The following is a 25,912-nucleotide window of genomic DNA, read 5'->3' as shown; positions in this document are numbered from 1 at the left end:
TATTGTCTGCATCTTGATCCTGTCTTTACCTGCTGTTCTCCTATCTCCTGCTCTGGACCCTGCTCCTGTTCCAGCTCCAGTCTCAAGCCCTGTTCCTGCTCCCATTTGCCTGATTCCTCCTCCAGCCCTTCCTCTCTCCCAGCTTCCTTGGATTGATCTTCTGGCTCTGAGCCTGCTTGTCTTCAGGTTTCTGCTTGTTCACTGCCTGCCCTGATCCTCTGCCTGCTTCCTCGTCTCTGCTTATCCGCTGCCTACCCTGATCCCCTCCTGGCATCCGCTTCTCCTAGCCTGCTGCCTGCCTCAACCCTTGGTATGCCCGACTGGCTTCTGCCTGCTGTCTCCTGGTTCTTCGCCTAGAGAAGTCTGCGCCTAAGTCCTGCTGGCCCCGGCACCCAAGGGCTCAATCCGCAGGGAACGTGGGCTGGTATAGATGGAGGTCCTGTTGGGTCTTCTCTCCCGGAACCACCTCCCAATGATGAGGACCGCTAGGGGCCTTCCCTTGGTGGTGGCAACAACCTCATCCGGCTAAAGGGTCCACCTCCTTTACAGATTGCCAAGGCCATGGACCCAGAGGACTTGTCCGGCCTGCAGGCTATTCCCAGACTGGCCCAGAGATTGCAGCAACAACTGCAGTGCCTGGACATGCTGGCCACAACCGTGAAATACCTGGCTAATCAATTGGACACCTCCCCGGTTCCCAGCACTCCTCCAGCTCCAGTTCCAGTATCCACTCCTCCAACAGCAGCTCTTCATTTACCGGCGCCTCCTCACTGCGCAGGAGTTTCCCGGCAGTGCCATGGTTTCTTAAACCACTGCTTTATGCATTTCTCCCTCCAGCCGGCCCAGTTCACCAACGACAGCATCAAGACAACCTTCATCCTGTCACTTTTAGATGGCAAAACACTGGCTTGGGCCTCCCCTCTCTGGGAGTGAGGCGACCCCCTGCTCCAAGATCTCCCACGCTTTGTGGAGGGGGGAATAAAGAAAAGAGGATTTATATTCAGACAACAACCAACAAGGACTGAATTGCACAGGCTGGGTAAACAAATAAGCTTGGGAGTAGCTTGCTTATTGTGGCAGTTACTACCCCTAACCAATTAAGCTAGATACTTTATTTAGATGCAGCTCCAGCACTGCTCTCCACATCAGTGGCGGGGGTGGAAGGTAACTAGAACCAAAAAGATACTAATAAGGGCCAAGAGTAACAGATAAGTATGAGAAAAAAAAAAGTGTGAAAGCTTTCTGGGCAGATTGGATTGGCAGTTTGGTCTTCTTCTGCCGTCATTTCTATGTTTCTATGTCTGTCTTTCTTTCTATGTGTAAGTGTTCAAGCAAGTCTTCAACAAGCCAGGATGGCAGTCTACTGCGGCTTCCAAACTCCTCCACCTACGCCAAGGGTCGCACCCATTGGCGGACTATGCTGTGGAATTTCGCACCCTAGCATCCAAACTGGGGTGGTGAGAAGACAGCCTCCGCAGTATCTTCTTGGAAGGGATGTCCACCTGAGTCAAGGACGAGTTGGCTGCCCGGGAACTGCCTGAGGGCCTGGAGGTTCTTATCGACCTCGCTCGCTGGATCGACCGGTGGCTGCAGTAACGTCTTTGTGAGCCATGACTTCCCTACAGACCGGTGGTCCTGGCTCCATCCTTCTCCTGGCCCATGGCACCTCCATCTCCTGCCGAGCCCAGGTCACCTCTGGTAGATGAGCCTATAGAACTCGGCCGCAGTTGACTCTCTCCTGAAGAGAGACGACTGTGGCGCACCTTGGTGCTGTCTGTATTGAGCCAGTAAGGGCCATATGTTGGCCCAGTGCCCCTAGAGGCAGGGAAACGCCAGAGCCTAGGTGTCAGTGGGGGGATGACCCTGGGCTGCAGTATCCCTGCTCCCCAATGCACCATTCTTGTGATGATTCATCATGCCCACGGGGAATTTACCACCCTGGCCTTGATTGATTCTGGTACCAGCGGAAACTTTATTATGATGGAGCTCATCAGACAACTAGGCCTGTCCACTCTGCCCAGGGAACCTCCTTTGATCATCTCATCCATTCATGGGGATCCCCCTGCCCAGCTGAATTACTGATATGACAGCCCCTGTAAGTCTTCGTATTGGGATTCTCCATGAAGAGGAGCTCACTTTCCTTATTCTTGAAAAGGCAATACACCCTGTGGTTTTGGGCCTGCCATGGCTTCAGAAGTATTCCCCACACATCGATTGGGGAATCTTACAGATAGCCGCCTGGGGCCCTAAGTGCCGCACCACCTATCTCCAAGGAATTCCTCGGCCAGCCCTATCTGTAGCTACCACCCCTCTGACCCTGCCGCCCCAGTATGCCGAATTTGCGGATGTCTTCTCCAAGGAAAAGGCAGAGACCTTACCTTAACATTGCCCTTTTACTGCGTGATTGACCTCCTTCCGGGCGTGATTCCACCGAGTGGGCGAGTTTACCCTGAAACCAAAGCCATGTCGGAATACATCTGGGAAAACTTGGAAAAGGCTTCAACCGACCTTCCACTTCACCGGCAGGAGCCGGCTTCTTTTTCATCACAAAGAAAGATGGCTCACTGCGCCCCTGTATCGATTTCCGGGGATTGAATGTAATCACCATAAAGAACTGGTTCCTACTACCTCAGATCCTGGAATTGCTGGATTATCTGCAAGGGGCTAAATTCTTCATCAAACTGGACCTTAGAGAGGCCTACAACCTCATTCACATAAGACCTGGGAATGAATGGAAGTCCGCTTTTAATACCAGGGTCGGCCACTATGAATAACTAGTGATGCCTTTTGGCCTATATAATGCGCCAGTGGACTTCTAGCATTTAATAAATGAGGTCTTTCATGACATGCTCTACTCAAGTGTTATCTTCTATCTCTTTATTTATTTATTTTATTTATTTATTTGTGTTTTTTCTATACCGGCATTCACGGAAGTTCGTATCTTGTCGGTTTACATAAAACAAGGGGTGAGCAATACATTATAACGTACATAGCTAAAACGTAAGAGTATACATTACAAAAGTATAACAAGTGCATAGAAGAAAAAGTTACAATAAAACAGGGGTTATTCTAACTGGGATTAGAGTTAGAGGAGAGATAAAAAGTTTAACAAGAAGTAAAACATTGTAGTGATTGGTTGGTATTGTCTGTTTCAGTTTAATAGAAGATGCTCAGTGTTGCTGCATTTGATGGAAGTGAATCATTAAGGGTCCGGAAATGCTTTCATGAACAGCCATGTTTTAAGTCTCTTCCTGAAGGTTGGAAGACATGGTTCCTGTCGTAATTCTAAGGGGATTGAGTTCCATAGTGGGAGACCTGCTGTGGAGAAGGCCCGATCTCTCAATGTTATATGTTGGGTAGTATTGTTGTGAGGTACTTGTAGATATTCTCTATATGCTTCTCTGATGGGTCTGTTGGAGGAGTGTTTTTTGAGAGCTATTTGTAGATGGAGTGGAGCCAGTCCATGGATATTTTTGTAGATTGTGGTGAGGGACTTATGAATTATTCTGTAGTGGATTGGTAACCAGTGAAGGTCTTTAAGGACTGGTGTAATGTGATCTCTTCTCCTTTTGTTTGTTAGAATTCTTGCTGCCGTGTTCTGTATCATTTGGAGAGGTTTAGTGTGGGATGATGGGAGACCTAGTAGGATAGAGTTGCAGTAATCAATTTTCGCAAATATTATTGCTTGGAGCACTGTTCTATAATCATGGAAATGAAATAGGGGTTTTATTCTTTTTAATACGTGCAGTTTGTGGAAGCAGTCTTTGGTTGTTTGGTTGATAAACGATTTTAAATTTAGCCGGTTGTCTATAGAAACTCCTAAATCTCTTACTTTTGAGATTTGCAAGTTGGCTGGCGGGTTTGTAGTGATTTTGCAATTATCTGGAGAGATTAGCATGAATTCGCTTTTTGATTGGTTTAGAATAAGATTTAAGCTGGATAAGAGATCGTTAATTTCTTGAAAACAGTTTTCCCAAAGTTCTAGAGCTTTAGTGATGGATTCTTTGATGGGGATCACAATCTGGACATCGTCGGCGAATATGAAGTGTTTTAGGTTCAATTTGTTTAGCAGTTGGCAAAGCGGGAGAAGGTATAAGTTGAAAAGTGTTGGTGAGAGAGAGGAACCCTGAGGAACTCCTTGTGAAGATGGGTATCTGGGGGATTCTTTGTTGTGGATTTTAACTTTGAAACCTCTGTTTTCTAAGAATGTCTTGAACCATGTTAGTGCTGATCCTGCAATACCGATGTTCGCCAGTTGGTTTAGTAATATGGCGTGGTTAACAGTATCGAAAGCTGCCGATAGATCCAATAAAATCAGTAGGAAGGCCTGTCCTTTGTCGAGGCCCAATATAATGTAGTCAGTCAGTGAGATTAGAAGGGATTCTGTGCTTGAAGCTTTTCTGAAACCGAATTGAGTAGGGAATAGAATTTTGTGTTCTTCTATGTAATCAGATAGTTGTGTGTTAACTAGTTTCTCCATCACCTTGGCAATGAAAGGCAGATTGGAGATTGGACGGAAGTTGTTAGGATCTTTGGGGTCCAAGTTAGGCTTCTTGAGGAGCGGTTTAATGGATGCTAGTTTGAGGTCGTCTGGATAGAAACCCTGGGTGAATGAGCAGTTTATGATGTCCGCTAGGGTTTTGGTTATGGTGTCCGGGATTAGCAGTAGTAATTTAGATGGGATCTGGTCTAGTGGATGAGATGAGGGTTTCATTTTCTTAAGAAGTGTTTGGATCTCTGAGGAAGTGGTGAGTTCAAGAGACTGGAGGGAGATGTCTTTATTATGGAGTGCGTAATTGCTGGCTGGTGTGCCTGTATTAGGCTTTAATTGTGTTAGCAGGTTTGTGATTTTCTTACTGAAGAAGAATGCCAGCTCATCAGCTTTTGTTTGAGCTTGGTTAGGTGGTATGTCAGGAGGGTTGGCCTGAGTTAGATTGGAGACAAATGTGAATAGCGCTTTGGAGTCGAATATAATGTCATGAATCTTATGTGCGTAGAAGTCCCTTTTTGTTTTTAAAGTGGAGCTCTTGTATGATTGGAGGGCGAGTTTGTATGTAGAAAGTGTAAAGGGGGAAGGGGCTTTACGCCATTTACTTTCTTTTTGACGCAGGTTAAGTTTGAGGTTTTTCAGTTCGTTAGTAAACCATGGCTGTCTTTTTGACTCGCCTTGTTTGACTTTTTTTGTTGTCCACGGACAAAGTTTGTTTGCCACAGTTTCTGTTATAGTAGACCAGGAATTTATGGCTGCATTAGGTGATGTGACGTCTATGTGTGAGAGTTCCGTGATTAGATGATTGCTGAGTTCATCCGAGGCGCATACTTTTCTGTAGAGAAATGAGTGTTGAGGGGAGGGTTTATTGCTCGTTTGGGTCATTGAGAAGGTGGTGGAGATTAAAGAGTGGTCTGACCAGGGAACTTTTTTGCAAGTGAATGTGTTATACCTGAGTTCACAAAGATAAGGTCCAGTATGTGACCTGCCTTGTGGGTAGGTTCATTGATTATTTGTTTGAATCCCATTGCAGACATGGCTGTAAGAATGGTTTCGCAGCTGGTAGAGAGTGTGGTGTTATCAACGTGCAAGTTGAAATCTCCTAGGATTATCGTTGGGGAGTCTGGTTTTAGATAAGATGCTAAGATTTCTAGGAAGGGTGATGGATCCGCTTCTAGAAGTCCTGGGGGGGCATATACTAGAAGGATTTGTAGAGAGTCTGATTTGAAAAGACCTGTTTCCAATTTCGAGTCAGATTTGATTGGGTGATGAGAGAATCTGAGTTCTTTCTTAGCTGCTAGGAGAATGCCCCCACCCCTTTTTTTCTGTCGTGGGATCGAGAAAAAGTCGTAGGTCTGAGTTGGTAGTTGATTAATTAAAGCTATATCTGTAGATTTAAACCACGTTTCTGTTATAGCACAGAGGTCTGGGTTTGCATCTAGGAGAAGGTCATTTAAAATCAGAGATTTCTTGGATGGTGATTGAGCATTAAATAATATCAGTGAAAAAAGAGTGAATCCTAGAAGTTGTGTGATTGGAGTAATCATGATAGGGATAAGGGATTTGTAGGTGCGTTGATTGTAGAGTATGTTTGGTTTTCCTGTGAGTAGCGTTCGATGATGGAGAATCGGTATTGGGAGACCGTGGCACATATTTTGCATTGTTAGGAGCTAGCTGAGTTGTCAGTGATGAAGCGACTGGATGTCAGATCAGTAGCTGAGTTGTTTAATTGATGACGTTTAGTTGTCTTGGTATTAGTTGAGTTGTCTGGTGATGGCGTCTGGTTGTCTGGGTAGTGGTTGAGTTGTCTGGAGATGGCGTCTGGTTGTCTGGGTAGTGGTTGAGTTGTCTGGAGATGGCGTCTGGTTGTCTGGGTAGTGGTTGAGTTGTCTGGTGATGGCGTCTGGTTGTCTGGGTCGTGGTTGAGTTGTCTGGTGATGGCGTCTGGTTGTCTGGGTAGTGGTTGAGTTGTCTGGTGATGGCGTCTGGTAGTTTAGTTAGTTTCGTTATTTGTGATGTCTGTGTAGTCTGATTATAAGTCAGTGCTGTCTGTTTGTCTGCAACTGTGGATTCTGGTTGTCTGAGCAGTGAAGACTTATTGTTTAAGCTGTGTCGTTAGTGCAGACTGCGGCGTCTCATTGGGTTGTCTGTATTGTAGAGGGCTTGTTTGGAAGACTGGTAGTCTGGATGATGAATGTTTGTTTGGTAAGGCTGTGCTGTGTGTTTGGTTGCCTCTGTGTGGTTCAGCTCCGCTCTCAGGGTCCGCACGAAGGGGCGCAGAAAGGGGCAGGCCCCTTTGTCGCGCGCCTTTGGCACGCGGTGCCTGGGAACGGCTCCAAAGTTTAAATCCCCCTAGGTCGAGGGGTGATGACGTCACGTGTGCGTCCAGTGGAGGAGGGGCGCCTGTGTAAGGCGATCGGCGTCTTTGAGGGCTTCGTCGGTTTAAGGACGGCAGGCAGATGAGCTGCCAGATGGCCCGTGGTCGGCGCAGGGGCCCTCGGAGGTAAGAGCGAGAAAAAAGTGGGCCTTACCCTGACGGGCTCAAGCGCCGACTGCGCGGCCCCTTCTCCCAGCTCCTGCTTCTGCCTCTGCTCGGGCGTCCTCCGATCGCGTTGGTCGCCGCGGGAAAGGGCGCCTGGGAGCGGCTCCCAAGTTTAAATCCCCCTAGGTCGAGGGGTGATGACGTCACGTGTGCGTCCAGTGGAGGAGGGGCGCCTGTGTAAGGGACAGAAGGCCTTTATCAAGGCCTTCTGTCCCATCGTCGGGAAGTCAAACAGGTACTTCAACGCCTACGAGACCACAAATTATATGCGAAACTGGAGAAATGTCTCTTCGAACAGGAGTCCCTCCTGTTCCTGGGATTCATTGTTTCCGCTACCGGTTTCCACATGGACCCTGAGAAGGACGTCAGCATCCATAACTGGTCACAACTCTCTGGACTCTGTGTTCTACAGCGCTTCTTCGGGTTCTCCAGTTTCCACTGGCATTTCATCCCACACTACTCTCAGATGGTGGCTCTACTCACTGCATTAACCAAAAATACGGAAGACCCCAAGCACTGGTCACATGAAGCTATCGCCGCCTTCGACGAACTCAGGCGCACCTTCTTGCAGGACACATTCCTTCACCATCCTGACTTTGCCATCCTGACCCCTCACGTCCCTTTACTTTGGAGGTCGACGCTTCTGACTTTGCTGTTGGAGCCGTATTAAGCCAGCACTCTGCGAAGGGAACACTACTTCCTTGCTCCTACTTCTCTTGCAAGTTTACCCTGGCCGAGAAGAACTACAGTATTGGGGACAAGGAGCTCCTCGCCATCAAGATAGCATTTGAGGAATGGCGGCAAGGGCTTGAGGGGGCGCAACACCCCATCACAGTGTTCATGGGCCACAAAAACCTCAAGTGCCTTAGCCGAGCCCAGCGGCTAAATCCTTGTCAGGCCCGTTGGTCACTATTTTTTTAGCTGATTTAACTTGGTCCTTTGCTAGTGTCTGGCCATCAAGAATGTGCGTGCAGATGCGCTCTCCAGGGCCTTCGACGCAGAAGAAACTCCTACAAGGTCCGACTTTATTATTGATCCTGCCAAAGTACTCCTGACCGCAATGCAGAGATTTTTGCCAGGGCAAACTGTGGCCCCCCTTCGTCTCAGACAGAAGGTCCTGAGTTGGACCCATGACTCGTTCACCACAGGACACCCAGGAAGAGTTCGTACCTTTGACCTGCTACAATGTTATTACTGGTGGCCACATGTAGCACGTGATCTCAAAGCCTATGTGGACTCCTGTCCAACTTGAGCCAGACAGAAACCTTTGACAGGACACCCCTGGGGCCTGCTTCAGCCTCTACCCATTCCCAAGGAGCCATGGACACACCTATCGACGGACTTTGTAGTTGACCTACTCCCTTCGGATGGCCACCACGTCATCTGGGTAGTAGTTGATAGGTTCTCAAAGATGATCCACTTCACTCCACATCCTAAGCTCCCCTTGGCTCCAGAGCATGCCAGACTCTTCGTCCAGCAGGTCTTCCATCTCCACGGACTCCGGAAGCTCATTGCCTCTGATCATGGAGTTCAATTCACGGCTAACTACTGGCACTCGCTTTGCAAGAAGTTTGGCATTCACCTCAACTTCACAACTACCTACAACCCTCAGGGCAAAGGTCAAGCTGAGCACACTAATCATGCCTTGAAGGTATTCCTCCGCTCTTTTGAAAATGACAAACAAGATGACTGGTCCACTCTTCTCCCCTGGGCAGAGTTCTCTTTCAATTCCCACACTCACTCTGCAACCGGCTCCTCTCCATTTTTAATTGTCTATGGGAGACAACTGGCTTCCTACGCCATTTTTGTTTCCTTCTCCTGCAGCACAGCTCTCCGCCCAGCAGCTACTGGCCCTCTGGACTCGTACACAAAGGAACCTCCGTGAGGCGGTGGTCGAGGCTAAAAGAACAGCTGACAAACACCGGCGACCGGCGCCTCACTTCAATCTCGGGAATCAAGTGTGGCTAAGCACTCGCCACATCTGCCTGTGTGTACCTTCAATAAGAGTGGCCCCTTGATACATCGGCCCTTTTTCTATCGCAGAGCAACTTGGCCCAGTCACCTACTATCTGAGACTACCACCATCTCTGAAGATACATAATTCATTCCATGTGTCTCTCCTCAAATCACTGGTATGCCTGGCCTCAGTGAAAGCCCCCGGAACCTCAGCAGCTGGTAGCGGAGGAGGAGCAAGTATACCAAGTAAAGGAGATCTTAAATGTGAGACGCAATCACAGAAGATGGGAATATATGATTGCTTGGGAAGGCTTCGGGCTTGATGAAAACACCTGGGAGCCTGCCTCCAATATACTAGATAAGAACTTACTCCAGCAATTCCATACCTCCCATCCTGGGAAACCCTGGCCTTCTATGAGGGGGCCTAGAGGAGGGGGTACTGTTAGGCGCCCCAGCCCTCGGGGAGCCCGGCCGGGTCCCCTCACCTACACAGGTGGAAGCCCAATCCGATATCCCCCTCCGTTGCCACGGTCCTGTGCGGTCTGCTGCCATTTCAGCCTGCTTGTGGTGCTCCCAATGCCACCACCGCCAGAGTGATCTTTGGGCCCCCTAGGCGCGTGTGCGCGCCTGGGCCAGATTTAAAGGGCCAGAGGTGGGAAAGTTCCCAGTGGCCCAGGATGATGTTGTCGGGCAAGGCAGGTATAAATACTTTGCCTTGCTGCCTCCTCTTTGCCTCAGCAATAGGTCCAGCTCCCTGTGAGTGTGTGTTGTCTGCATCTTGATCCTGCTTTGCCCACTGTTCTCCTGCCTCCTGCTCCGGATCCTCCAATCTCAAGCCCTGTTCCTGCTCCCATCTGCCTGATTCCTCCTCCAGCCCTTCCTCACTCCCAGCTTCTTTGGATTGATCTTCTGGCTCTGACCCTGCTTGTCTTCTGGTTTCTGCTTGTCTGCTGCCTGCCCTGTTCTTCTGCCTGGTTCATTGTCTCTGCTTGTCCCCTGCCTGCCCTGACCTCAGCCTGTCCTCTGCTCCTCCTAGCCTGCTGCATGCCTTGACACTTGGTACATCCGATGTGTCTTCTGCCTGCTGTCGCCTGGTTTTTCACCTAGAGAGGCTCGCGCCTAAGTCCTGCTGGCCCCGGCAGCCAAGGGCTCAACCCGCGGGGAACGTGGGCTGGTATAGGTGAAGGTCCTGTTGGGTCTTCTGTCTCGGAACTGCCTCCCAATGATGAGAACCGCCAGGGGCCTTCCCTTGTTGGTGACAACAACCTTATCTCGGCTCAAGGGTCCACCTCCTTTACATTTCCATGATATTATCACCTGTATATAGAATGGTGCAGTGCAGACCAAGGACAGTATTCTTGATCTCCAGAAGATAGTGACAAGGACTGGATTGGAGAATCAGGTCCTAGGATTTGATCTTCGGCCATGTCTAGTACAGTGTCTTTGGCAGTTCTGCCACACTATCCATGGTCCTAGATAGGTAATAATAATTACATACGTAAAAATGTAAAACCATAACAAAACAATATGTATCATCTAACATAAAATGACCAAATATCTGCAGAACAAGACTTAATCCTCATGCTAACCACCCATACCTGTAATTGACAACTACTGTCCATGCACCGTTAATGTTGAGTCACCACAAACCATCTAGCTGGTATTATTCCAAATAAGCCCTTCAGTTACGTCCTGAATATTTAGGTGCAGACTGTCATTCTTAAAGGGGCTGTCAGAGCATTCCATAGTAATGGACCCACTGAAGAGAACATTTGTGCCCGGGATTCTGTAAGTTTGACTAGAAGAATTGAGGGACCATCAAGCAAATTACATCTTGAAGATCTTAATAGAAGGTGTATAAATCCATAATAAGGCAAATCAGGACATCATCACTTAGTGCCTTGTGGATAAGCATGAGAGTTTTGAAGCAAATCTGCCATAAAATTGTTGGGTTAACTGACGAGAATGTGGACTCTTTGCCCGAGGGGGAGTTGGTGCTACCTGAGAGGGCGAACCCCTGCAGGTCCCCACCATCTAGAGGTGAGGCTGAGCTGGAGCAGGGCCGACTGGAGCTTCGCTAATGCCAACCCCATTCCCCACGGGTTGAGCCTTTGGGTGCCGGGGCCAGCTGGTCTTAGGTGGGTCCCTGTGAAGGCAGTAGGATAACAGCCGGGAGAATCACCGGGAGTCAAAGGTCGGAAGCCAGAGGATCGCCGACAGCCAGTCCAGGGTCAGAAGCCAGAGAGTCACCGAGAGCCAGTCTGAGGTCGAAGCCAGAAGATCCGTCCGCAGGAACCAATGGATGGGAGCGGGAGTGGGGCTCAGAAGGCAGGAACAGGAACCAAGGCTTCAATGAAGCACAGAAGACTCCACCAAAGCAAAGCAGACTCGTTACCAAGTCAAGGAACAGGAAGAGGAAACTCCCTGAGCCGTCTTCCACTCGTCACCTTCACGGATGCGGATCAGGTTGTAGGCCCCCCAAAGGTCTAACTTGGAGAAAACTTTGGTCCATTGTAGGTGGTCAAAAGGTTCCGCGATGAGTGGCAGGGAATAGTGGTCCTTTTGGGTGATGGCATTCAATCCCTGGTAGTCGATACACGGGCGAAGCATCCCATCCTTCTTCGCCACGAAGAAGCCTGCCCCTTTGGAGGAGATGGATCTCTCTATGGAGCCTTTGGCCAGGTTTTCTTGAATATATTCCGACATTGCCCGGGTCTCGGTAAGAGATAGTGGGTAGACCCTTCCTTGGGGAGGCTCAGTGTCGGGTAGGAGGTTGATGGCACAATCATACTGGCGATGAGGTGGCAATGTGTCCGCTCCCTTCTTCGAGAAGACGTCCACATAGGACGCGTATTGGGGTGGAAGACCAGTAGGGAGGAGCTAGATCGCGAGGCAGTGTTGGGCAGTGACCGTCTCCAGGCAGGAGGTACAGCAGGATGGGCCCCGCTGGGACAGCTGCAGAGAAGCCCAATCAAATTGGGGGAATGCTGCTGGAGCCACGATAGACCAAGAACCACTGGGTGAATGGCTTTGTTGATGACTTGGAACACCAAGTGCTCCACTTGGAGGGAGCCTATGCGGAGCTTAACAGGAACGGTGGTGTGAGTAATTCTGCTTGGTAGGGGTTCGCCATGGATGGATGAGAGCACAAGTGTCACTAGGGGAGCGGCAGGTGGGAATCTGGAGGTGTTTCATCAGCTGCTTCAGAATGTAGTTCCCTCCTGCTCCGGAGTCCATGAGTGCTAGGGTATGAAAGTCATGATTACCCACCGAGAGTGTCACGGGAAGGGTAAGCGGGGGAGCTGGTGAAATCAGGCCTAAGAATAGTCCCCCATCGTGACCTAGTCCCAAGAGTTTACCGCACGTACCGGACAATGGGCTATTACATGACCAGCCGCAAGACAGGCAGAGCCCAGATCACCTGCGTCGGCGGCGCTCTTCAGGGGCTGGCTTGCCGCGACCCAGCTGCATGGGTTCCTCTGCTGTGGCTCCAGCTGGAGTGGGGTTCTGCTTGGGAGAAGGAGAATGCTGGGAGCGCTGGGAAGCGGGTGGATGCTTCTTTGAAGGTTGCAATTTACGGGTCTGCGGTCTATGCGGCCAGCTAGATCTATGAGGGCGTCTAGGGAGGTAGGTAACTCACGGGCCGCCAGCACATCCTTTATCCAGGCAGCTAGTCCATCTAGGAAGGTGGAGTGAAATCAGTCCTTGCCCCATTGGAGTTCTGAGGCCAGGGTCCGGAACTCGATGACGTAATCCATTAAGGAACGGGAGCCTTGGTGTAGGTGGAGGAGAGACCACTCAGAGGCAGTCTGCCAACCAGGATTGTCGAAGACAATGCGGAAGAGGGCCAAGAAGCCTTGCAGGTCCCGCAGGACAGGATCAGAGTGGTCCCATAAGGGAGAAGCCCAGGTCAAGCCTTGCCATCCAGGAATGAGAGGATGTAGGTGGTCTTCATAGCATCATCAGGGAAGAGCACAGGCTGGAGGCAGAAATGCATCAATTCAGGAAGCATTGACAGTGTTGAGGGTCCCCGGAAAAACGTGGAGGAGCAGGGAGTGTTATGATGGGGCATGCAGTCGGTATGGGGGCCACGTAACCCAGATCCGGACAAACAGACGGACCTAACGAGACAGCGTAATCCAGACTGGCACCAAGTTGCTCCACTGCCGTAGTGAGGGTTTCTAAGACCTTCTGCTGCTCTAGGCTCCTCTGAGCCAGGCCCGGAATGGCCTGCAAGGTGGATGCCTCCACTGGGTCCATGGGCTTGGCAATCTGTTACGAATCAGTTACAAAGTGTGGACCCTTGGCCTGAGGTGGTGTTGGTGCTACCTGCGAGGGAGACCCCTGCAGGTCCCCACCATAGGGAGGTGAGGCCGGATGGGAAGCAGAGGTCAGCTGGAGCTTCACCACTACCAGCCCTCGTTCCCCACAGGTTGAGCCCTTGGGACCTGGGGCCAGCTAGTCTTAGGTGGGGCTCTGCATGGACGATCCCGAAGGCACGGACAGACGAGGTGGAGGGTCACGAGTGACCAATGGGCCGAGGTAGACAGAAGGCGCGGTCAGGTCCGGTTCGGAGGCAGGCGGCAGAACGGTCCGGAGGTCAGAGATAGGTGGCAGAAGAAGAGGTCAAGAGGCAAGCCGGGTAAGAGCCAAGGTGCGTCCGAGGGAAAAGGAATCCGGAACAGGAGCTGGAAGGCAGGATCTGGGACACAGGATTAGGAGACCTGTTGCCAAGCTGCCTCCTGGGAGCCCGATGCAGCCTTAAATAGGCTGGACTAAATTACATCATCTGGAGGAGCCGGCAGCATTTTCCTGCCACCAGCCCTTTAAATCGCGGGAGGAGGCACACGCGTGCATAGGAGAGGTCCATGTCGGGGGCGGCAGTCAGCGGCGTCCCGGCTGCCGAAGACGGAGGAGAGACTCTGGTGGGCCCGGGAAGGGGGTGGCCTGTGTCTGCAGTGGCTCCCCACCGCTGCCAGAGAGCCGGGGCCCACTGCTGATGCTGTAGGGCAGCGGGAGGTAAGTGGGGCTGGCTGCGGAGCCCTGTGGCCGGCGAATGTAACATGCCCAATCTTCCAGCCTCACAAGATCCTCCTGCAGTTTATCACAATCTGCTTGAGATTTAGCTATTCTGTGTTATCTGTAAATGTGATCATCTCATTCGTCGTACTCCTTTCCAGATCATTTATAAATATATTCAAAATCACCGGTTCAAGTACAGATCCCTAAGGCACTGAACTGTTTATCTTTGCAAACCACAAAAGGACATTGCATTCTATCCCATGACTTTTTGGTTTTCTTAGAAGCCTGAAGGACTTTGTCGAACACCTTCTGAAAATCCAATTATACCACATCTACTGGTTCATCTTTGTTTACATGTTTATTCATCCCTTCAAAATATATAGGAAATTTGTGAACAAGAATTCCCATGGGTAAATCCATGCTGGCTTTGTTCCATTAAATCCTGTCTATCTATATGTTCTATGATTTTATTCTTTGTAACAGTTCCCATGATTTTTCCCGGCACTGATGTCAAGCTCACTGGTCTATCGTTCCAGGATCACCCCTGGAACCCTTTCTAAAAATATTGGGGTTTCATTGTCCACCTTTCAGTCTTCATATGTAACGGATGATTTTAATGGTAGGTTACAAATTAATTGTTATAGGTCTTTCAGAACCCTGGGGTGTATACCATCCGGTCCAGGTGACTTACTACTCTTCATCAGTCTAGTCTCCTACATCTTCAGGTTCACCATATATGTGTTAGTAAAATGTATTTTATTTTTATTAGTGAAGAAAAATAATCTCAAGTATCAGTACAGGGAGGAGACCTCGGAGATGGGGAGAGCAAGGGAGAAAGATCAGGAATAGGTCGAGGATAAAGGAGGAGAAGTGCGAGAAGGATAGAGGACTAGGGATGGAGAGTATGGATGATGGGGAAGATTAGGAAACTGGAATGGGAAGAAGAGGGAGAAAGAGGCAGGTTCTTATATTGAGGAAGATGAGGAGGAAATAGGAAGGGTTGGAGAGTGAGTTCCAGGATCTGGGGAGAGGAGAGTGGTAGGAAGGGAGCTTCCAGATTTTGGGGGATAGAATTCAAGATCAAGTGAGGGAGGATTTGAATTGCAGTAAGTGGAAGAGAGGAGGGAAGTGTTTTTACCATGCTCTGGTCCTATTCCATCTTGCATCCCCTCTCTAGTATCCTACCCAATATGACATATACATACACTTGGCACTAATCCCTTCTCTCATACTCATGAATACTGCCCCCTACCCTTGTTCCCCTCTGTCTCACACAGAGACGTACATAGCAGTAGAACCTCTTCTCATCCCCCAGCTTTTCTTACCACCCTCCAATTATCTCTACTCTGCCCCTCCTAATCTCCCCAAAATGATCCCTTTTTGCTCTGTGTGCTGCAGGCTCACACCCCTTCCTCTCCTGTTCCCTGAACACTGCCTGGGGGGAGGAGCTGAAGTAGGAAGCAAGGGCTGTTCTCTGCTGAGTGAGATCAGCACTGCTAAAAAGCAGCAAATAGCCAGCCTGCTGCCCCCCCCCAGATTTTTACCATTCTAAGCACAGGCCTATTGACAGTTCCCCAGACCATAAAACTTGGGCCCTCATTGGTTGCTGTATGAATCCAGTTTCCCTTTTCCTCTTGCCATTGAAGCAGAGAGCAATGTTGGAGTTGCATCAATAGTATCAAGGCTTATTGGTTAAAGGTAGTAACCACCACACTAGCAAGATACTAAGTGTTTACAAAAGGCTTTTGAGCTTTTCTCATGTCAGCCTCAGCATCTGTTACATTATATTCTTCATCTTTCAAACTCAGGTCTTGCCAAATCTTCAGTGCAAGTACACCTTAGTGCCATAGCAGCCTACCATGACATGGTGGACAGTAAAGTGATATCCACTCATCCACTAATATCTTGATTCATGAAAAGGCTGTTATGTGTCAAATCTCCGGATCAAAAACCTTCTCTACTATGGATCTTAATTATTGCACTGGAGGTGGGCTGAGGTGGGATTGACGCTGCCTGTATGAGGGATCCTATGGCTCCCCACTGTCGGCAGGCAGAGAGGGCTGATGGATGGAGGCCAGCTGGTGCTTCACCAATACAAGCCCTCGTTCCCCGTGGGTTGAGCCTTTGGGTGCTTGGGCTGGTTGGACTTACTTGGCCTCTGTCTGTGGCCGTCGATGGGTGGATTGAGGTCAGCCCAGAGGCAGCAACCAGTGTAGGTATCAGTCTGTACTGGACAAGGTGGAGTCCCAGAGACCCGGGCGCCAATAGGAACACAGTCTGACAGAGGGTGCCCGAGCAAGAGCAGGCCGAAGCCTGAATGAACCACGTCCAGGACAAAGGCTGTAGAGGCGTCTTTAAGCAAGCTGGGATCAGAGCTGGCAGCAGTCTGGAAGTAGTGGCAAGCAAGGCTGAGGTCTAGGCGAGGAGAGAGTCAAAAAGGATGGTCAGACGAAGCAGAAGTCCAGGGCTGGAGAGGAGCAATGGCATCAGTGGCGTAGCCACAGGTGGGCCTGGATGGGCAGCTGCCCACCCAATTTAGACCCAGGCCCACCCAACTGACACCAGAACTGCAAGGCTGTCACGGGATCCCATCCCCGCGACAGTGAAGAGGAGAACCCATGCCTGGCGCACCATCACGGCACACGTGGGGAAGCGGTCTTGCAACCATATGGCCAACCGATCTTCCTGTTTGCAGGGGGGGGGGGGGGGAGCGGAAGCGCCGTGCACAGCTTCCACTTTCTCCCCCCAAAGCAGGAAGATCAGCTGGCCTCTCCTGCTATCTTTGGGCCATATGGCCGACCGATCTTCCTGTTTGGGAGGGGGAGGAGAGCTGAAGCACCGCGCACATCTTCCGCTTCCTCCCCCCAGAGCAGGAAGATCAGCTGGCCTCTCCTGCTGCCACCGGCCTCCTGCGTACGGCCGACTGATCTTCCTGTTGGGGGGGGGGGGCAGGGGGAGGAGAGCGGAAGCACCGTGCACAGCTTCCGCTTCCCCCACCCCAGCAGGAAGATCGGTCAGCCGTATGGCCCGAAGATAGCAGGAGGCCAGTGGCAGCAGGAGAGGCCAGCTGATCTTCCTGCTCTGGGGAGGAAACGGAAACTGTGCACAGGCTTGAATGTGTATGTGTGGATGAGAATGGGAGTCTTGGTGTGTGTGTGGGTGAAAATCGGAGCCTGGGTGTGTATGGGAGTGAGAATGGAGTCTTGAATGTGTGTGGGTGAGGATGGAAGCTTGAAAGTGTGTAAATATGGGTGAGAATGGGAGTCTGGGTTTGTGTTTGTGGGTGAGAATGGAAGCTTGAATATGTAGATAAGAATGGATGCTTGAATGTGTGTATGTGTGGGTGAGAATGGGACCTTAAATGTGTGTATGTGTGGGTGAGAATGGTAGTATGGGTTTGTGTGTGTGGATGAGAATGGGTGCCTGGATGTGCATCTGTGTGTGCATAAGAATATAAGCCTGGGGAGGGGTGAGAAAGTGAGAGCTTGTATGTATGTCTGCAGAGAATGTGAGCTTGGGGCCGGGGGGGGGGGGGGGGGGGGGGAAGAGCATACGAGAGTGAGAGCCTGAGTGTGTGAGGGAGTCTGTGAGAGAAAGCATGTATGTATATATGTGTGTGTGTGGAAGGGAAGAAGACAGTAGTAGAAAAGACACTGAAGAGGAATTAGGAAATGAGACAATGGAAAAAATAGGAAAAAGAGACCAGGACCAACTGATTAGAAAAATACAAAGATTAGACAACAAAGGTAAAAAAAAAAATATATATATAGAGAGAGAGAGAGAGAGAATCTTTGGGAATGTGCATTCTTATATTTTTGTATTTTGCTCTTTCTTAAGTATTCCACTGTTCAGACATTTTAGTTTCTCAGGCTTTCTATTTTGGCTTTATCTGCATGTTTCTGTTTCTAATTTATAGTCTCTTTTATTTCTATATTAGGTAAGGGTCAGTCTCAGTTTTGCCTCTGTGTGTGATAGAAATGCAGTATTTCTAGCATATAGTTTCTCTGTAGTAGTAGGCCATCTTGTTTTGTTATTCCAGTAGGTGATATATTAATGTTCTAGGGCCTGGTGTAGTATTTCCATTGCTGCTTTTTCATAAGGTTGCTGTTTGAATCCTCAGAGTCAGTGCTGTGACTGTATGGCAAGGTTCCAGATGCCTCTTTCTTTGCAAGAATTTGTTACTTCACAAAATAGCAGTGGAGGGTTATTTTTTGCTGAGATGACACCAGAATTTGAATTATTTTTTTCATGTTACTTGTAATGTGAATTGCCCTAGCTCTGTGCTGCACCTGTTCTGATGATTAATTATATTTTATTGTATTTATGAAGATTTCTAGGTTTCTGCAAAGATGGTTCATGAAAGAATACATTAATTTTTGTTTTATTATATGATTGGATTTGATTGTTTTCTAAACTTGAAATAATTGAAGTAAATTATTTTAAAGTTTCATTCATGACACATAATGGCTGTTGCAAACTACTTAGAAAGCCATTCTAGGGTGCAGTATACGGCATTATTTATCAGTAAGAAAACAACTAGTAGACCTGCATGCCTTGTGCCCACCCATGTTAACCTTGTGCCCACCCAAAAAATCAATTCTGGCTACGCCACTGAATGGCGTGCAGAGGTCCGGGGCTGGAGAGAGGCAACGGAGTAGTCAGGCAATGCAGAGGTCCAGGGCTGGAGAGAGGCAACGGAGTAGTCTGGCAATGCAGAGGTCCGGGGCTGGTTGGAGGCAACGGAGTAGTCAGGCAATGCAGAGGTCAAACCAGGTTAGCAATCCGAAGAAGAGACGAAGAAACAGGAACACAGGAACACAGGAACAAGGAAACAGGAACAAAGGCAATCAGGATCAGGAACCAGAAACTGAAGAGGCAATGACTAGCGAGGGGACCTGTTGCAAAGGCAATTTGAGAGAGCGGAGCCTGGGCTTATATACCGGAGCTCTGCCAACGTCATCATCTAGGGCTGCGGCCAGGTTCCCGCCGCGGGCCCTATTTAAGGACTAGCTGTGCGTGTTTAGGGATGGGCGCGGCAGCGCTGGTCAGGACGGTGTCTGTCCGTGGGCCATGCGGAGAGGCCCAACGCGGAACATCAGGAGCTGCAGCAGAGCCGGAGGCCCCAGGGGTGGCCCAAGGACGGGGCCGGTGGCCCACAGCCACCAGTGACGAGGGACCAGATGCTGGATCACTTTGAAAGAAGTGAGGGGGCCGAGCCGCGGGTCTGCTGTGGCCGGCTCGCGTAACATTAATGTCATTCTTTCCCATTTAATGAAGCCTTCATTTGAGCCTCTGGAATGGCTCTACTGAAATTTTTGACTTGGAATGTGATTTTTCTTGTTGCCATTAGTTCTGCATGAAGGGTTGGCCAACTTCAGGCTATTATTCACTATACTCCAAGTTTATAGTTCTTTCATAATAGAGTGGTTCTCTGAACTCACCCCAAGTTTCTGCCAAAGGTGGTCTCCACTTCTCACATCAATCAATCCATTGTGCTACCAAAGTTTTTCTCAAGGCCATATGCTCATGATGGCAAGAAATCCCTTCATACTTTGTTCTGCAAATGGGCTTTGACATACTACCAAAGAAAAGATCATCCCCATTGTCAAACCAATCAACTTTTCATGTCCTACAACCCCAATTGTATGGGGAGCTGTGATCACCAAGCAAACTTTATCTAATTGGTTGGATAAATGCATTCAATTCTGCTTTCACTTAGCAGGATTACAACTCACAGATTTAGTTAAAGCTCATCAAGTGAGAACTACAGCTTCTTCTGTGGCTCATCTTTGGGTCGTGACCATCAAGTACATATGCAAAGCGGCAACTTGGTCTTCTGTTCATACTTTCACGTCCCATTATTTTCTGGATAGCCTTGCAAGGGCTGATAGTAAATTTATCCAGGCAGTTTTGCATAACCTGTTTTCTCTGTAGTCCACTCTCCACCATGGTGATCAGGTTGCTTACTAAATAACTACTCTGCTACAACCATTAGCTTGGGACACCCCAATGTAATGTCTAATTTAAGCTGCTTATTGACAGAAAAAGCAAATTTGTTTACCCTAAATGGTGTTTTCTGTAGATAGCAGAATGGAATACTCGCTCTCCTCTCTGGATAGTCAACTACATAGCTAGATTTGGCTCTGGTATTGACTGAGGAGGCTCGTGAGGCAATGCCCACATGAGAATTCCTGCACATGCTCAGTAGAGCTCAAAGCTCTATCTTGAAGAGACGAGTCCATTCCAAGACTCCAAAATATAGTGTTTCTTCCCCCTAAGCAATGACGCCTAAATTCTGTTCTAAGTTTCCCCTCACCCTCTTTTAAGCCCACCCTACCATTTCCCCCCCACCTCTCCCTGTCACTGCCATCACTGGTCTGGTACCTACCAGCCCACCTGTACATATTGTCTATTGTTAATTTATTTTCTTCAAATGTTCCTATCAAATTTCTCTCTTTCCCTATCCTTCTTACTGCTGTCCTCTCTCCTCCTTCATTACTGCTCCCCCCTTCCCTTCCCTGTTTATTGTATTTCTCTCTCTTGTTATTTTGTTACAATGCAAACTGACATGATGTTCCGACGAATGTCGGTATATAAAAATCAACAAATAAATAAATAAAAAATAAATGCCACCAGATGACGTCACTCACATGTAATGGCTAATTCATCCTGCTATCTACAGAAAACACCATTTACAGTAAGCAAACTTGCTTTTGTCCAAGCATCTATTTTCCTACAGTTTCTGGAAGAGCTAAAAAACCCACAGAAAAATAGTATAAGCAGAAACTTCTGCAAAAAGTGCTGTAGGATTTTTTCCCCCAAACTTGCCTTCAGTTCTATTAAAGTTTCTGAAAGATATATATGAGAAGGTGTTAAATTGGTTTTGAGAACCTTTTCAAGAACAATTATGGAATGTAGAAAGGGCAATAAGTGCTTTCATATTTGATTAAACACATCATCATTGCTTTGGGACTTAAATAACTATGAAAGACCCATATTGTCTACTACACTCCCTAGCAGTGAACTTTATTCCTTATAGCTATTTTTTTGGCATATGAAATATTTTTTAATTCTGAAATAAATATGGATGAATATAATGTAAATTGTTTGCTGATTGCTAGTTGTTTCTACTTTGATCCTCCTTCATACAAGGTGAACTCATTTCTCTGGGGCTCATTAGTATTAGAAAATTTACAAAAATTATTTAAATATAAATGAGGATAAATTATTTTAGATTTATATTTCTTCCAGGCATCAAGTTATGATTTTGAAGTAATTAAAACTGTCAAAGAACGGGAGGATCTTCAATCCATGTTGGAAAAGTATGAGCGTCACATGTCAGAAATTCAGGCTAACATCAAGGTTCTCACAGCAGAGCGAGACAAGACAAACATTCTTTATGATCGGGTAATTTTATTCTGGAAGTTAGAAAGTGATAAAAATTAGAATCTAACAGAGTTTTAATTAATGTGAGGAATTTATTTCAAATATTTCCTGCAGCACTCTAGGCTTTTTTTTGTTTATTTAGTGAAATACATGTACTATATCGCTGGCTAACTCCTAAAGTTAGTTGACAAGATGCTTTTGAAAATCTTCTACTTCTTAGAGACTGCAAAGTAAAGTGTAAAACTACAGTTACTTAAAACTTTCAGTAAACACAACACTGACCACTTACAAAGGGCATCGTAAACAAAATAGCTTCTGAACAGAGATAATAAAGCAGACAGATGAAAGGCATGGATGAAAAAGGAAACAGCAATAGAAAAGATTACCACAAAGCAAGCACAGATCTTATCCAATAATAACAGCATTGTAATTAATGACATCCTGGTGTAGCCAAATGAGAAAAAAAATGGCAATACTTCAAAGAGCACAAATGCATGCATAGCACCTAATAGCCCCATTTACCTTACAGAAACACAAGGAAAATATTCACTCAGCTACCACAATAAACTGCCTATTCAGGGCAAGGATGAAACTAGTCAGCAACTTAAGAACATAAATACCATGCTGGGTCAGACCAATGGTCCATAAAGCCCAGCACCCTGTCTCCAACAGTGGCCGGTCGAGGTCACCTGGAAGTATCTTGTAAAACCCAATATGAAAGTCTGTTTTATGTTGCTGTTTCTAAGAATTTAAAGGTGGAGAAACCAAAGTCTATCTGGCTAATAATTTATGGACCTGTATTCCAGAAGCTTATTAAAATCTTTTTTAAACAGTTATGCTACCAGCCTTAACCACCTTTTCTGGCAGCAGGTTCTATAGCTTAATTGTGCATTAACTGAAAAAATAATTTTAAAATTTGTTTTATGTTTTCTGCTTGTTAGATTCAGGAAGTATCCTCTAGTCCTAGTACTATTTTGTTAATGTAACTAACTGTTTTCTATTAACCTGTTGTATGTATAATTTTATGAACCTCTATTGTACCCCCTCTAATTCATCATGAGGTGATTATTCAGAACTTTCCCTGTACGTACCCAGATCAGTCCAGACAGCTGGGTTTTGCCTCCCTTCCACTCCCTTCAAGAGTGCCCTCTCGTAACCTGGTGAGCCACCTGCTGCTCCTCAGTATTTCTCTGTCTCCAGCAGATGGAGGTGGTGCAAAACCTGCGGTTCTGATCCAAGCAAAAAAAAGGGGATTTAATCTTCTCTTGGAGTCTCCCAGGGGGTTGTCAGGTCCTAGTGGGACCATCCCCCCTGGTCGAGGCGTTTTGGATGAGCAGGGGTTGGGAACCCCGATCTTTGTCCTCATATCAGCCGGTGGGATGATAGCTGGTGATCCAACTCCCTCCGCCCTTACTTCTCTCCTCTACCGCTGCCTCTACCGGACTCTTCAGGGAAGTAGTTGATTTTGTTTTGTTGTTAAAGTTTAAAAATAAAAATAAAAATAAAAATGAGTCATTTACCGAATCTCCTGCGACAAGGTCCCATATTTTTCAATCAGGCAGCTCGCTTTTGTCTTGCGGCCTGGCTTTTGAAAGGTATAGGTTGCAGAACAAGGGATATCAGGATGAGATGATATCCACTCTTCTAAGGGCTCGGAAGACTTCTACCTCCCTGGCCTATGTTCATGTTTGGAAGGTCTTTGAGTCCTGGTGTGAGTCTTGGGGGGGGGGGGGGGTGTGGATCCTCGGAAGGCCTAGGTTCCACTGGTCCTTTCTTTTCTGCAAAATGGGCTTCAGAAAGGGTTGTCCTTTAATTCCCTCAAAGCCCAGATCTCTGCTTTGGGTTGTCTGCGGGGCTGGATCCAGGGCTCTTCTCTAGCAGCTCATCCTGACGTTACACGTTTTCTTCGTGGAGTGAAGCATCTGCGACCGCCGACTCGGCAGCTATGTCCCACCTGGAACTTGAACTTGGATCTCCGGGCTTTGTGCAAAGCATCCTTCGAGCCTATTAAGAGGGGCTACCTTGAAGGACCTCACATTGAAGGTGGTGTTTCTGGTGGCAATCTGTTCAGCCAGGAAGGTGTCGGAGATTCAGGCCTTATCCTGTAGGGAGCCTTTCCTGCGCATCTCAGACTCCAAAATTTCGCTTCAAGCGGTCCCATCCCTTTTTGCCAAAAGTGATTTCCGCCTTTCATCTGAATCAGTCGGTGGAGCTTCCGGCATTTATGGATGTGGAGTTGAAAGATCCTTATTCTAGAGAGTTGAAGCGTCTGGATGACAGATGGGCTTTGTTGCACTATTTGGAGGCTACCAACGGATTCCGTTTATCAGATCATCTTTTTGCCTTATGGCGTGGCCCTACGAAGGGACAAAAAGCGTCTAAAGCCACTATTGCTCTTTGGTTAAAGGAAGCGATTGCATTAGCATATATCTGTCGTGATCGCTCAGTTCCAGAAGGGCTGAAAGCTCATTTTGCTTGTGCACAGGCGGCCTCCTGGGCGGATTGCCTAGCTGGTCTCCTCGCAAAAAATCTGCAGGGCAGCTACCTGGAAGTCCTTGCACACTTTTGCTCGACACTATCGTTTGGACGTCCAGCAGGCAGACGCATGCCATTTTGGAGCCAGTGTCATTCGAGTGGGACTCTCGCAGTCCCACCCTGTTTAGAAGAAGTTTGGGTACGGAGGAAGTGACGTCACTTCCCCATGTAAGCCGCGCTTCGGTACGGCTCCTCGAGCTTCAGGGGCTAATTAGCTTTTTTACCGATCCCTGCGCATTCTTTGGGCACTGCTCACCCTTGCCAGCTTCATTCAAGGCTGCGGTATGGCATCTAAAAAAAAAACGCCGGATTTGCGCAAATTCTCCTATGCCCGTGGGGATGACGACATGGTCCCGGAGAAATCCAACATGGCGCCGGCTGACTCCCTCGAGGAGTGCGAGGAGGAGGAATCTGACGATTCCCCTCAAGAGGACTCCCCCCCCCCCCGTCCCGATCCGAGATGAGGAGATGGTTTGGGGAGATCCGGCAGGACTTAAAAACCTATAAGCTGGAAATTGCAGAAATGATTGCCTGCATGAAAGAGGAGACAGCGGAGTTGGGGCGTCGTGTGAATGAAAATGAGCTGAGATTAGATACACAGGGAGAAGGCTGGGAAGAAATGAGAAAGGAACACACCCTGCTACAGCAATCTTATTTTTCCCTTTCTGAAAAGCTGGAAGATATTGAAAACCGCAGCAGAAGGTGCAATTTGAGGATTCGGGGCATTCCTGAATCTGAGGACTACTCAGACTGCGTGGAGGTGGTGAGAAAACTTTCTGTTTTTTTTCTAACCCAGGATGCAGAGCCAGCAACTATTGCAGAAGCCGATATTCAGGTGGATAGGGCTCACCGGACCCTGGGTCCTCAGTTGGCTAATCGGCCCAGAGACATTGTTGTGTGCTATCACTCATTTCAACAGAAAGATAAAATCTTTAATATTGCTAGAAAACAAAGATCTTGGCAGTGGGAAGGTCATGAAGTGGCTATCTACGCTGATCTTTCTTCCGCCACCTTAAAGAAGCGACAGGAGTATCGCTGCGTCACTACTAAACTCGCTGACCTGCACATCAGATATCGCTGGCTATACCCTGGGGGACTGGCATTTACTATACAAGGCCAGACGCATCGTACGAAGTCTGTGAGAGAGGCGGTAGAGATCCTACAACAAGAAGGCATCACTGTTCTACCTACAGTGGGGCCCGCTGCCGAGGGAGGCCTAGTAGCCCGGAGTGCCCCCCAACCACGCTGGCAAAGGGTTGCCAAGGGCCAGCGTCGTCTCCGCAGGAATGCGTCTGAGGATGGAGCAGGAGAGCCCCCTGCTTGATAATAAGCATTATAGAGGCTGAGACCTCTGTCTGTGATTCTCTGGCTGGAGTTGCTCAGCTGTTCTCTGGTTTTGTTTGTTCCTTTCCAGAGTATGATTAATAATTTGATGCATTTATATCTCAAGTTTCATGCCCAACGAATGTTTGATCGGTTTTGTTTACGTTATCTTTCAGCAAGCCCAGGACCTGAGCTATATGGGGAGTGACTTAACTACCTCCATGGGTGGATGGCACGGAGTGGTGGTGCCATTGTTTGCTATGCAAGGGGGGAGGGGGTGGGGGTTTGGGTGGGGATGGGGATGGGATTCTGTGAGGGTTGTTTGCAAGAGGGGTGGGTGTGCTGTGCTGAATCTGGTAACGGGTGGTTTGGGCGCTGGTTTTCCATGGGCTATGCGGAGTTTGGCTGTTTAAAGTGGGATGGCTAGTTTTAAATTTCTGTCCTTGAATGTCAAAGGGCTTAACACCCCTAGAAAGCGGAAACTCCTATTTAAGGAATTAGATCGTCTGAATGTGGATATTGTCATGTTGCAGGAGACCCATTTACGGAAGAGATATCAACGATTGGGTAATCCCAAGTATCCTTATCAGTATTGGGCGGCGGCTACGGTAGCGTCTAAGTATACTGGTGTGGGCATTTTAATACACAGGGATTGCCAT

At 48.2% G+C, this 25,912-nt stretch overlaps 1 protein-coding gene across 1 annotated transcript in view; it reads left to right on the top strand.

Annotated features, from left to right (window-relative positions):
* Nucleotides 1-25,912, top strand: part of TSGA10 (testis specific 10) — a 607,624-nt gene that overhangs the window by 133,362 nt on the left and 448,350 nt on the right. Inside the window, exon 6 of the mRNA XM_029604773.1 lies at nucleotides 21,261-21,416. Within this exon, the coding sequence (XP_029460633.1) occupies nucleotides 21,261-21,416 (156 nt within the window). The remainder of the gene's footprint in view (nucleotides 1-21,260; nucleotides 21,417-25,912) is intronic.

This window comes from Rhinatrema bivittatum, chromosome 5, assembly GCF_901001135.1.
Source record: "Rhinatrema bivittatum chromosome 5, aRhiBiv1.1, whole genome shotgun sequence".
Classification (NCBI taxonomy): Eukaryota; Metazoa; Chordata; class Amphibia; order Gymnophiona; family Rhinatrematidae; genus Rhinatrema; species Rhinatrema bivittatum.
Note: the sequence above shows the minus strand (reverse complement) of the source record. Positions and strands in the feature narration are given on the sequence as shown.